General features: G+C 43.1%; 1 protein-coding gene across 1 annotated transcript in view; it reads right to left on the bottom strand.

The window, feature by feature from the left end:
* FBXL17 (F-box and leucine rich repeat protein 17) overlaps positions 1-12510 on the bottom strand; it is a 146880-nt gene extending 134370 nt beyond the window's left edge. The window contains exons 1-4 of the mRNA XM_035100064.2: positions 11448-12510; positions 8986-9108; positions 8067-8324; positions 5659-5790 (exon numbers count right to left, since the gene is read on the bottom strand). Coding sequence (XP_034955955.1) covers positions 5659-5790; positions 8067-8324; positions 8986-9108; positions 11448-12308 — 1374 coding nt within the window. The 5' untranslated portion in view covers positions 12309-12510. The remainder of the gene's footprint in view (positions 1-5658; positions 5791-8066; positions 8325-8985; positions 9109-11447) is intronic.
* Between the last annotated feature and the right edge of the window lie 889 nt (positions 12511-13399).

Below are 13399 nucleotides of genomic sequence, written 5' to 3'. Positions count from 1 at the left end.
GAAGCCCAAGAATTTCAAAAGTTTGGGAGGGATGTGTGGGACAGTGGGGGAAAAAACCCCAAACACTGCAGATATTTTCTTATGAAAGCTAAATACAATGTACTGGATAATATCTTAAATAGTGTCCATAGTAACCCATAATGTTCCACCAAAAAAAGAGGAGTAAGTTCACTCTGAACAATAGCAGAACTACTTAGGCTGATCATGCCCTTAGGATACCGGTAGCTAAAATGGTTATCAACTTGTTTTTCATGTTGTAAGCCGCCTTGAGCATGCTTTTAACTATGGAAAGGAGGCATACAAATAAAATGATGTATGCATGTATATACTTTTTACCTTGTGTTGTTCAACTGGATGCTGGTGTACTGCCCAATAGCGTAACTGCTTAAATACAGTGGTGCCTCGCTTAACGAATGCCCTGCTTAACAAAATTTCCGCTTAACGAAAGATTTTTTCTAGCGGAGGTTGCCTCGCTAAATGAATTCGTTTTACGAAAAATTCATCTAGCGAATCACGGTTTCCCATAGGAATGCATTGAAATTCAATTAATGCGTTCCTATGGGCAAATTTCAAAAATTCAAAAAAAATTCAATGCATTCCTATGGGATTCGCTAGACGAATTTTTCGTTAAAAGAAAATACCCGTGGAACGAATTAAATTCGTCTAGCGAGGCACCACTGTAATGTAAAACCACTTAACTTTAAGTGAAGCAGAATGAGTAACACAATGGCTGAAATTTTAAGCTATGAACACTGGCACAGCTGCAGATTTGACAAGCTTCAGCTGAAGTGCCAGACTTGAACTAGCAAGGTATAGGAGAGAATGGTGGCAAGGGCAGAAGAGACTCATTCAAATCCTCATTTGGGCATAAAACTCACTAGGTGACCTTGGGCAGTTACAACTTCCCAGCCTAACTTGCATCACTGGGTTATTGTGGGGATAAAATATAGAGGTAAAACTATAAACATCACGCACACAGAGCTTTATTGTGGTCCTTAGACCCAAAATCACAGTACAACAAAAGTAAAAACCAACAATTCCCTTTCTCAGAAAGAAGGCCAGGATATAGAGCAAATCCAACATTGCATGAGCAGACTTCCACTCGCACAAACAGACTTTACTTTCCTCTCCTCCTTGGGATCCCCACCCCAAGATCTGCACATGTTGTTCCCCAACCCTCTAGAGTAGATTTTGAGAATGTGGAGTAGAAAGAGAAAGTGAAGCCCTGTTGTTCGAGCAAAAGCCCATTCTACCCACATATCGACAGTGTTTGATACCAACCATAAAATAGGATAAATAAGAGAAACAAGGAACAAAATACAAGAGTAAGCTAAATTTTAAGATTTCAAATCCCACATTTCTTCTTACATGCTAGGATTCTAAGCACATGTGTTTTATACTGCATTTCTGAATGCCCCCCTTTAACAAAGGTATTGTATAAAGATATAGAACTGCATTCTAGATATTCATTGCACTCTTTACTAATCAAAACTGCCTAGCTACTCTGCCTCTAACTGCCTCTGATGCACGTTGACTCGGCTGTAGGATGCTGCTGAAGTAGAGTGCCCTTAGGCCTGAAACGAACTGATAAATCATTGTGTGTAAAGAGTATTCTGAGGAACCGGGTACGAAGAATTGTTTTGTGGCAATGAGACTATGGCATGCTCCAGGCTGAAAAGCCTGAGAGCCTTCATGTCATGTCACCATGAAGCTATTGCATTTTTATTACATACGCACACATTTCTATACTGCAAGCACAGTTCAGAAAAAAATATTCCATCACTGAAACACAGTGGTGCCAGGGAGAAGCAGAAAGCCAGTACAGTGAATGACCAAAGGCAAAAGGGGTCACCATGTGCACAGTAGAATACAAGAATGGGAATGAGTTATGTTCTCTCTAATCTTTACATCAATCATCAAAGCTAGGCTGATATATTTCCATACTGCATTTCGGAAGAGGTGGTGAACCTAAGAGAGAGCAGCTTACTTTCTAAAGCAAGGATAAGAACTTGTGGCCCTCCAGATACTCTTTTGACTGCAACTCCCATCATCCTTGGTCACTGGAGCTGGTGGGATTTGGACAACAGCAGCCAAAAGACCACAGATTCCCAATCCCCATTCTACAGGCTGGTGAAATTGTGGGTGAAGCAAGATCTGAACCAGGCATCTACTTGGTCCCTACACTCATTCTCAAAACAAGGATATATATTTGTACAGAAGCAGCAATTTAACTAAATTTACTCAGTGGTGGTCTTCACATGCAGTAAATTATGATTTGCTGTTATGAGCATGAGTCTTGGGTGCTTTCTCTCTCATGCACATACACACCAGAAGAGATTGAAAGCTTCACTTTTAAATAAACTGCAGTTTCTTTATTATGCCCTAAACTGGGGGGAAATTTAAGTGATATCCAATGATATCCAGTCCAGGCTCTGGAACAGATTTTTGGGGCATGCATGGGGGCTGCAATGGGAAGGAGGGAGAAACCACACTGAGCAAGCAGGCTGATAGTGTTGGATGTCAACCTCTGGTTTATCCTGTGGATTAGCAAAACCAGGACATCAAATCATGTTTTGTTCACTAAAATACAATTTCCAACCGGCAATACAGCCATACCTCATATTACGTTTGCTTCATGTTACGTTTTTTCAGGTTGTGTCCCGTGGCGACCCAAAGTTACCGGACAGGGTTACTTCCGGGTTTCGCCACTTGTGCATGCGCAGTAGCACTAAATCGCGCTTCGCACATGCGCACAAGCACCAAATCACGCTGTGCGCCTGTGCAGATACGGCGCTTCAGGTTGCAGGCTTTTCACGTTGCGAACGGGCCTCCAGAACGGATCCTGTTCGCAACCAGAGGTACCACTGTATATTCAAAAGTGAAAGCTCACAGTAAAAAAAGAAACTTACAGAGCTCATTCTCATAACTAACAATTGTTTGTTGTTATGCATACTGAATTTGATTGTAGAATTATTATTGTTGGGGGTGCCACAAAACATGCAGAGTCTTTACCACTCTACACCGAGCACAAACAAAACATGGTATGTGTCCAATAAGTCTTTGTTGCTGACCTACTAGCAGAAAAATGCTAAACAACTGCTTTGAGTCACCAGGTGTGATGCCTTCAAAGATTTTTTTTCTGTTCATAGAGAAGCAGCATATTTTCTGGTAGCTTCCAAGTCCAGCTTTGCAATTACAACTGAGTCCTTGTCACATAATATAAATTAAATAGAAAACAAAATGTAACTGTTCAATCAGAAGCCCATTAACTGGCACTATATTTCCATTTTTATCTGAAAATTATCACAGTCTTATATTTTTGTGCCCCAAGACACCACTTTTTGACCCTCTTTTATTTGGAGAAAATTGAATACAGTGCTTAATATTTCAAAATCACAGATACAACAGGGTTGCTCTGAATGCCACACAGCTCTTAAAACTTTAGCTATCACTTCTTTAAGTTATGGATACTCTCAAGTTCTTGAGCATGAGGAGGCATTTTTTGTACTTGAATTTTTATTATCTGCTTCCTTTAGAATGACCAAATCTTCTTTACTCTTCCCTTCATTGTGCGGGGAAACAAACCAGTAAGCCACAGTAAACTATAGGTTCTCATTATGTGCAAAATGAGAACTACTGTTGGTGACTTCCAACAAGCCTTCTAGCTTTGTGTTGTTACATTAATTGGCAGTGGCTGTTCAGAGTTTACAAAAGGGATCTTTCCCAGAACCACCTGGAGATGCCAAGAACTGATAAAGTCACTGTTTAAAGCTCTGCTTTTGAGTTGGTATCTGAACATACAGTACTGAGATTTTCTTAGAAAGTTTAGTTCTTTCTCTGAAGAAGAAATGAGCCACAATGTTTCCTATTCTTGATACACCAGTGAAAGAAACTTTAATGTACTTATCTAGTGCCTTGACAACTACACAGTGATCTTTATTAGACTTTTTAAAAGGTCAGAAAAAATGAATCATTTAGTAGAACATGGAATCAGCAGTCTATCCAGCATGGAAGACATGAAGCTGATTGACCATTCAAATTCCTACAGTATGACTTCTGTAATAGACATTTGATTGACTTGCAATGAAGAGCCAATACACAGGAAAGCTAATACAATTATTTTGAGTTTGGAAACTGTTCTAGTATTCCAGCAATGGTTTTGTTTTCCAAAAACATCTTCAGAAGTTTTAGTTTCACTCATTATTTGAACACAAAACGTGTTTTTGCTTGCCAGCTTCCAATTCTTCCTTACAGTACACTGTAAAGCAGGCATCCCCAAACTGCGGCCCTCCAGATGTTTTGGCCTACAACTCCCATGATCCCTAGCTAAGAGGACCAGTGGTCAGGGATGATGGGAATTGTAGTCCAAAACATCTGGAGGGCCAAAGTTTGGGGATGCCTGCTGTAAAGAGTACGTGATCCAAAAGATTCTTCCACTGAAGTGCTGTTGAGGGACCTCCTTGGAAACTACATCAGAATGAGATCTGTGTTTTCTAGTGCAACCTATTTTCCCATTTTTTTAAGGTGAATGCTAGGATATGACTACAATAGTCATATCCTAGGCTTGGCTGCCATGAAAGGAGTTGCAGCAAAATTAATATCTTAGGAACAATGAAACAACAGATTCATGTAAAAGAAGCTTAGGATGGCCATAAGAAAGTGTTGGTTCTCCAATTTCAACTGTTGTATAAGCAGCATCTAATTGAAGCATGCCAAGTTTCACAACTAAGACTGATTAATGTCAATATTTTCAAAATTATCACAAGAAAATTACTCTGAGTAGGCCCACTGAAATTAATGGGCCCAAGCTAAACATGTCCACTAACTTGAATGTGTCTACTCTTAAGTAGGACTAAAATTGCTCTGAGTCATCGAAGTACAGCACTATGGATTGTATCCACCTAGTCCATCTGTTTTAATCTGAAATCTTAGGCGCAGTACTGCGCCCAGAGCTCAGAAACTGCTTGCACCAATGAAATTCCCTGTTGCAAAATGTGCCTAGAACAATGGGAGTTTTGAACACTGCGTAAGTGGCAAGCCTGATATAAGTTGGAAGGAAGTTCATTAACAGGGTGCAGTTGTGACAGCCATCTGTTTGTACCCAGTATTTTGTATCCACAGAAATATTGCCATTCTACGCAGAAGTTCCATTTTGCTCTTAATGCAGATTCCACCATAAAGCAGACTATTTATTTTAAGTCATCAAATCTGGTAGCCAACATGACACCTTGTAGTCATATAAATCAGGTTCTTCACATGTAAACATACATGTTTATAAGCTAAGCCTATGTAAAGTTTAAACAAGGCACTGCAAAAGTGTACAAAGATCTTCAGAGAATATTTTGTATCCAACAGAATAGAAATGCTTAGCTAGCATTACTACTTTTCTATCAACTACTGAAATACACAAGGCAAAGCCAATTCCACAATTAAGTGTAGCATGTTAGCCCAAAAAAAGTATTAACCAATATGAACTGAATTCTAAGAATTAGCTTTTTAATCACTATGTGTATTGTAGGTTAACATTCTCAGAATATGGACATAGGTTTCTAACCCTTCAAAACTCAGTTAAGATACACAGATAAAATGTTGGAAGTGGGCGAGTATAAAAGAGGGTGTAGGCATTTTTAATTTAAATGCACGAGAGAAGATACTTACTAATTTGTTTTCCTGCATGTATATTCTCTGTAACTTGAGGCATCCTTTAGCTATAATTATCATTCCTTCATCTGAGATCTTGTAACACTGGCCAAAATGAATATCTTTCAGTTCTCTGCACTCTGATCCAAGCTGCAAATGAAAGTAACACACACATAAATATATAAAACTAACCTTGTCTTCAATCTATGGTATATATACAATCATTACATTGCTAAACAATTAGTTCAGATTTTAACTAACACATTAGCAAAGAGGCCACATTGCTCTCAAAATAGGAAATTGAATGGCAGTATAGATTTCAGCAGTCCAAGTAAGAGAACAGGTGTATTAGATTCAGCCATATCCAACATGTATCAATAACCAGAAACAAATTGTATTGTGCACACCAGAAGCTCAGAATTCCAGTTACCACCACCCAAATCAATAAAACAGTCTTGCCTATAGAAGCTGAAAAGTTGTAAAGATGTCTCTAACTTTAAAAAGTTGCTGTAGTTGTGAAGAAAAAAACAAAAGCTTACAGTTAGATTTCAAGGATACTATTACTAGCAAATACAACTTAGTTTTTAACAGCCGTGACAGTTTGACAAAAAAGGCAAAGTACAGTCAAACCTTGGTTCCCGAACTCCTCCATTTTTTAACGTTTTGGCTCCCGAACGCTCAAAATCCAGAAGTAACTGCTTCAATTTTCGAATGATTTTCAGAAGCCAAACAGTCTTCTGGAATGGATTAAGTTCGAAAAACGAGGTTCCACTGTAGTATAGTTCTTTCTAATGTCATACTCTGGTTCACCAGAACAGAATCTGTGACTATTTCCAAAGTGCATGGAAGATATTCAGCCATCACTTAAGAATATATTTTCTCCTTCTTCTTTTAATTGGTAGGTAAAAAAAAAATGTCCATGGAACACTTTTGATCTACCTGAGTAGATCACCTCCTACACTCTTCTAGATGCCCCCTCAACTTTCTAAAGCAGTTGTTCAGATGGTACAAGGGGGCTGCAGGAGGGAGGGGAAACTGGCAAAGGTAATCTGTTCCTCAATAACTCTGCACAGAAATTTTCTTGCCCATTGGGAACAAAATACTCTAAAGTACCCACTAAGATGCTATGTTATGCCAAGTTCAGACATGTTAAGCACAGTAACTGTGATGAGAGGTAGAAATTTGTTTAGAACAGGTAAAAGCTTCAAAGGGGGTACAAGGAAGTAATGTCTAGTGTGCACCCTGGAAATTATCTCTTTCAGCTTCTGCCTTCTGGAAGAAGGTACAGGGTTACGAAGACTAAAACTAGCCGCTTGAGAAACAGTTTCTATCCAAATATGACTATGGTTTTAAATGCAGTGTAAGGCAGTCTTTATGGGGGTATATTGTGTTTAATTATGGGGTATCAGAGTCTGTGGGGGGCTAATCAGGATGGGATAGCAGGATTGTTGGTTTTGGATGTCTGATGTAGAGTTTTTTCAATTTCGTTGTTCTGTATGGGACAATGACAATAAAGATTATCTATCTATCTAAAAGGCAGGGTATAAGATTGTAGGACACCCGCCCCCCCCCCAAAAAAGAGCATAATTTACTGAAAAGAAAAATAGCTCAAAACAGTGTGGTAGGGCTAAGAATTTCACATTTAGATTCAAAATGGCCTGCAAAATTTGCAGGTCTCTAATAAACATATGTCACTAGCAGTCTGGAAATTTAATAATGGCTGCAGCAGCACAAGTATGAGCGGCTCAGAAAACACCCAAACTGGAACTTGCATGCACTATTCTAGACAAAAAGCCCCCGAAAATTGTTTCCTGGGTTCTAAAACTGGGGTTTGCACACAGCACAATTAGAGCTAGTTATGGCTCATTAGTTGTACTCAGCAAGAGCTATGGATACACAGCTAAAGAACTGTGAGTACAGACAATTTTTTAAAAATGTTCTTCCATGTGCTGATATTCCTGCATTGTAGGGGGTTGGATTAGATGACCCTCATGGTACCTTCCATGACTCCCAGAACAGAAAATCCTACTTCTTTTAGCCCTTGATTTGTCCTTTTATTTTACTATCATATACCAACTAATAATAATAAAAATTCCTTCCAGTAGCACCTTCGAGACCAACTAAGTTTGTCATGATAAACTTAGTTGGTCTTGAAGGTGCTACTGGAAAGATTTTTTTTGTTACGACTACGTCAGACCAACACGGCTACCTACCTGTAACATATACCAACTAATGTATATCTTTGAGGGTAATGTAAACTGGAAATATAAACATTTTGTTCTGACAAGAACAGCCTATTCCTAGACATGTTACAGAATTTGGGTAGGGGCTACTCCCAAATGGACATAAAAGTGCATCTTAAATTATTCAAAAACAGTGTACTTTGATATATATTAAAAAATATTTTCACCAATATTTAAGTTCACCTGCTTGAGTCCTTCATCAGTGAGCCGATCCTGGTTGCCTACGTGTACTTTCTGCAGTTGAGGACACTGTGAAGCCACTGCAATTATAGATGTATCAGACAGCTGTTTACATCTATAAGCAGTATATCTTAGAAGTCCAGGACATTTAGATGCTAATATACATACTCCTGTATCCGATACATTACGGCAATCTGAAATATTGATTTCAGTTATATTCTGGCTTCTTGATGCAATTCTTTCCAGTAATTCATCGGTGACCTGTCAAAAACAATTTGAATAGGTAAATTCATATTTTCAGTTTTATCTGTATTTTTAAAAGAAAAATAAGCCTATACATTTACAACAGCATTTGTACCAAACCAAGTTAGTACTTTCACTACAAGTCTGGCCTCCATGCTTTCCTGATCAACTTAAAATTTTAGGAGCCTTTTGCTGCAAATAATGATTTTTTTCAGCACTATGTCTGACCAATGGATACCACCTCAACAGCCACTCCAGATTCACCCAAACAAAAAAAAACACCTGCTCATCAGATTTGCCCAAGGATGCTACAACAGCTACAACAAAGGTACTGTTGTTCCCTTGTACTGGGAACAGATAGGTAATCCCTGTTCAGATAATCAGACTCTAATCTTCTTTAGATTATGAAAAATGCAATGCAAGTCATGTCATTATATAATTCACCATCATACTAAATATGCATCTATTCAGTCAATGAAAGCAGCTTAATATATTCATGTGTGTGGTTCAATACAGGCTTTTAAGACAGCCAATCACTGTGAATGAAGGAATTCAGAAAACTCTTGTTATGTTTTCTATATGAAATATGGGCTGAAAAGTGAAACAGGTATCACTTATACAAAGGAATTATTTTAATTTGATTAAAAGAATTCAGATTTCAACATAGCTTCCTTCATACCTGCTGACGACTACTGAGGTCCAATTGCTTCCAAAACTGGAAATCTAAACAGAGGTCACGCCAATATTTACAAACCAACGATGCTGAAAGACATCGCTCATTCAAAGATAAGTTGGAAAATATCTATGAAAGAAAAAAGGAAGAGTTAAGAGAAAGTGAAATGCCTTAAAGTTCTTTCCAAAGACATGCCCTTTCTATCATTCTTCCAAGGATTTGATTCTTCTAATAAGCTTTGGACAAATATATTTGTTTAAAAGAAAGAAAATGGATTTCCCTCCAGGCACCTTTCCGACGGGAAAGTAAACGGCGCTTCCGTGTGCTGCTCTGGTTCACCAGAAGCAGCTTAGTCATGCTGGCCACATGACCTGGAAGCTGTCTGCGGACAAACGCCGGCTCCCTCGGCCAGTAAAGCGAGATGAGTGGCACAACCCAAGAGTGGGCTTAACAGTCAGTGGTGCCTTTACCTTTACACATCCCTCACTACTCCACCAATTTTCTACTTTCCATTAAGTAACAGAGGTGATGATAATTTTGCATGTGTTCAATTGACGCATGACCAACATGTGGGTCCTTTTGGATCCAGAAGAGAGCAGAATGTGAGTTGGGTGGGACAGAACGGGGAGGGCTTATGCGAGGTCCGTCAACATGCACAGAAACCAGGAACGCAACACCTGTGCAAATGGGGGGGGGGATTTGCCTGTGTCTACAGTGATAAGCATTCAACTTGATACTATGAACAATCTATATACAGTATTAGGTAATTTGACAGTCCCATGCAGATGAGCAGCGCCATCATGAGTGAAAACCTTAAGGCCCTGGTCAGCAACTAACTGTTCTGGAAAGCTGATAGGGCAGCAACTCCACCCACACCTCATAAAACAGCTTGCCAACAAATACTGTTACCACAGACAACATTTCTCATTTCATGCTTTGTAACTGAAAAGTTGGACAGCATTTCTTTTTGGCGTGGGATTCCATCTACCTAATTCATTTCTGGAGTGTGTGGGCAAGTGATGGTTGCAGTTTCTGTCTCTCTCTCTCTCTCTGTGTGTGTGTGTGTGTGTTTGTGTGTGTGTAAGAGAGAAAGAGATAGAATAAGACATTCTCCCCAATGTTATGGGTGTCCATTTGTAAGTGTACTTCATCCTGAGCCATAGGGAAGGCTTAGACGGGGCCCTTGAAACACTCACAGGCTCCTCAGCATTTTATACATACATCACCTTGTCAGGCAACAGTCTTCCACAACATCCCCAACCCCTTTGCACAGTATATTCTGTGCTGTTGTCATCCAGTGCAGGGAAAGCAGAGAGGAGCTGATTGAAAGCAGCTCCAAGACATACCCAACAGGGGCTCTCCAACTTTAGCTCCCATTTACCGTTCTTGGGGATATGTCTCACAGAAAACTACTACAAACCAGCCTTTTAACTTCGGTAAGCCATAAACAGTGATTACTCTGTTCTAAAGCTCCAAGCTATCTATTCTCATGAAGCCTTTCCATAGGCTTTTTCAAGAGCTTAATGCACTGATATGAGATTCAGCTATCCTGAGAATGTGCCCTGGAAACACTCTTTGCTTATTTACTTTTTTTAACCCTGCAGGTCAGAAATCACCCTTTCTCAACTTTTCAGGCTTCCTCATTCCACCAGCTCCAATCCAGTGTAGCAGGCTCATCTAGTACTTACACCAGTCGTTGAACACCAGGTGTTCCCAAAATACTGCTTTGTTTTGTTTCATAAAAGCAGGATTACTAGGAAGTGTGTCTCTTTGTGCTATTATGCCAGGCATCCCCAAACTGTGGCCCTCCAGATGTTTTGGCCTACAACTCCCATGATGCCTAGCTAACAGGACCAGTGGTCAGGGATGATGGGGATTGTAGTCCCAAACATCTGGCAGGCCGAAGTTTGGGGATGCCTGTATTAAGCTATCAACAATGCTATTAAGCACTGTTTCCATGTGAACCAATTCTAATTATATCAGCCTGTGCAAATAACTTGGGGAAGTGACTATTCTGGATTAAATGATGTGACCAAGACCAAGCTCTATCAAGACAGGGATTCCGTTTCAATCAAGAAACATTACTATTTCACCTTCAGCTGGAATAGCGTCTACTGTTTTAAGTAAAAACGTATGAATTTAGTAGAAAAGCTTGTGCATAAAACCAATTTCCAGGATCCCCATCCATTGCCAACCAAAGCTGAAAAAAAGAAAAGGAAAATTATAATTGGGTGAGGTCTTCTTGTATCGCCACCCCTATAGGTCCTGGGCACCTTTGCAGAGTAAACTCCAGGAGACCAGGCCCGGCACTCTTGAGCTCTACATGGAAAAACACACAACCAAGAAACTCAGGAGGAAGGGGAGGCAAGGGATGCAGCGACAGGTGTCCCCCCCCCAAAAGGCAGGCAGCCCCCAGCCTACCTTGGCAACCTCTACATCCCAGACACCTGCCAGCTCACCAAACCCACCTTGAGGAGGATGGAGGGCGGCAGCTGGTTGATGTCGGGCGAGGGGGGCTGCGGCTCCCGGCAGCAGTCCCCGGGGTTCTCGGGGGGCTCCTCGCAGTCCGGCTCGCGGGCCTCGCCCTTCTCCCTCCCGTCCAGTTCGGGTAGCTGAGATGGGGAGCCCGCGGGCGGCGCCGCCTCCGCCAGCCCTTCCCCATCGTCCCCGTTCTCGCCGACGGCGGGGTCCTTCAGCGGCGAGCCTCCCCGGGCGCGGTCCGAGGCGCAGGGCAGCGGGCACAGGTGCTGCTCGGGCAGCGAAGCAGAAGCAGCAGCGGCGGCAGAAACCTCGGGCGGCGGCGGCGGCGTCGAAGCGGGGCTCCCGGCCCCTGTCGCTGGGATGGCGGCGGCGGCGCAGCGGGGCTGCTTTCGGGGCGGGCAGGGGAGCAGCCGGACGCCCTTGCGCTTGCACACCATCTCCGGGGGGGCCTCGCTGCTCTCCAGCGCAGGCCCCGCTCTCCGCGCGGAAGGCGGCGGAGGAGGAGAGGAGAAGAGGAGGCCGGAAAGCAGCAGGCGGCGGCAGGAGAAGCGCAGCAGGCGGCGGGCGGCGCGGTCCTCGGGCGCCTTCAGAGCCGCGTAGAGAAGCGGAGCAGCAGGAGGAGGAGGAGGCGGCGGTTCCTCGGAGGAGGCGGCGGGCGGGCTGGCGCTGTGCACCAGGAAGCAGAGCATGCAGGGCCCGCGCAGGAAGCAGCTCCGGTCCCGAGGCGGCGGAGGAGGAGGAAGAGGAGGCGGCGGCGGAGGCCCTTTCCCCCTCAGGGGGCGGCGGCAGCGGCGGCGGCTCCTATCCGCGGTCTGGCTGGTTCCCTTCCGCGAGAGAAAGTGGCCCATATAGGAGGCGCCGCCGCCGCCCCCAGCAAGGCCTTCTTCCCTCGGCGGCTTCAGCTGCGCTGGCTGGGCTTCATCGCTCGCCTCCGCCCGCCCGAGCGCGGCGGCGGCGGCGGCGTCTGAGGAGGAGGAGGAGACCGGCAAAACTCTGAGGCCGGCAGTCACAACAAGGCAGGTTCCGGGACGTTGGAGGAAGCGGAACTGCCGGAACTTCCGGTTCCGTGACCCCACGCGCGCACTCGCCCCAAGAGCTGCTCGGCCATCACAAGCAGCCAACCCCGCGCAACCCTCACTTCCGGGTTCCCCATAGACTCTTCCGTGTGCTGGACAAAGGCGGTGTGGAGGATTGCAAGAGAAACGCGGGGGAAAGCAGTTGTTTCGTCATGGGCCGTGTTTTGACAGGATTTGTCTCTTTTCCTGGCACCCCGCTCCAACCAAGGAAGGGGGATTGAATTTGAGACTTACAAGGTGCTGGCAGGCGTTTAAATGTAAATGCCTGTGGGATAATTGTTACATGTCTCTGGCTTCTTTTGTGGGTGGAAGGCATGTCCATTTCAAAGTGGGTGGGGGTACTGTAGTTGCAATTGCAGAGGGTTGGACTAGATGACCCTATGGATCCTTTCCAACTCTACAAGTCTATGATTTCATGAAAACATTGCAACAAATGGCTTGTCTGCTTTATCTGTGGTTTTTTGCACCAAAAGCTATGTATTACCACCACTCTTGCCTCACATGTGGAAGATTCTGCTTACTACAAAATGGGAACCTGATGTACTTTTGGAGAACCATTAAGACTGCATCTCTAGGACTCTCACAAACAGCTGTCAGAGCAAAGAAGGACCTCCTATCTCCTGCTTTAAGCAAGAGGACTGAGCCTGTCTCTGCAGCAGCTCTGCCCCACTGTGGCATGGCGGAAGGACTGTGCCTATTCGGCTTCATCCTTGACTAACGCAAAGAGAAATTGGCCAGAAGGACCCTGTACCTCACAGAAAGGCTCAGTCATTGTGCAAATTTTTTAAAAATGCCTATCTGCCAGAGTCACAGGTAATTTGGCCCTGGAATTCTGTAATGCTTTTTTACTTTTTCTGCTGCAG

This window comes from Zootoca vivipara, chromosome 11 (genome assembly GCF_963506605.1).
Source record: "Zootoca vivipara chromosome 11, rZooViv1.1, whole genome shotgun sequence".
Taxonomy (NCBI): domain Eukaryota; kingdom Metazoa; phylum Chordata; class Lepidosauria; order Squamata; family Lacertidae; genus Zootoca; species Zootoca vivipara.
This window is presented reverse-complemented; position numbering and strand designations above follow the sequence as displayed.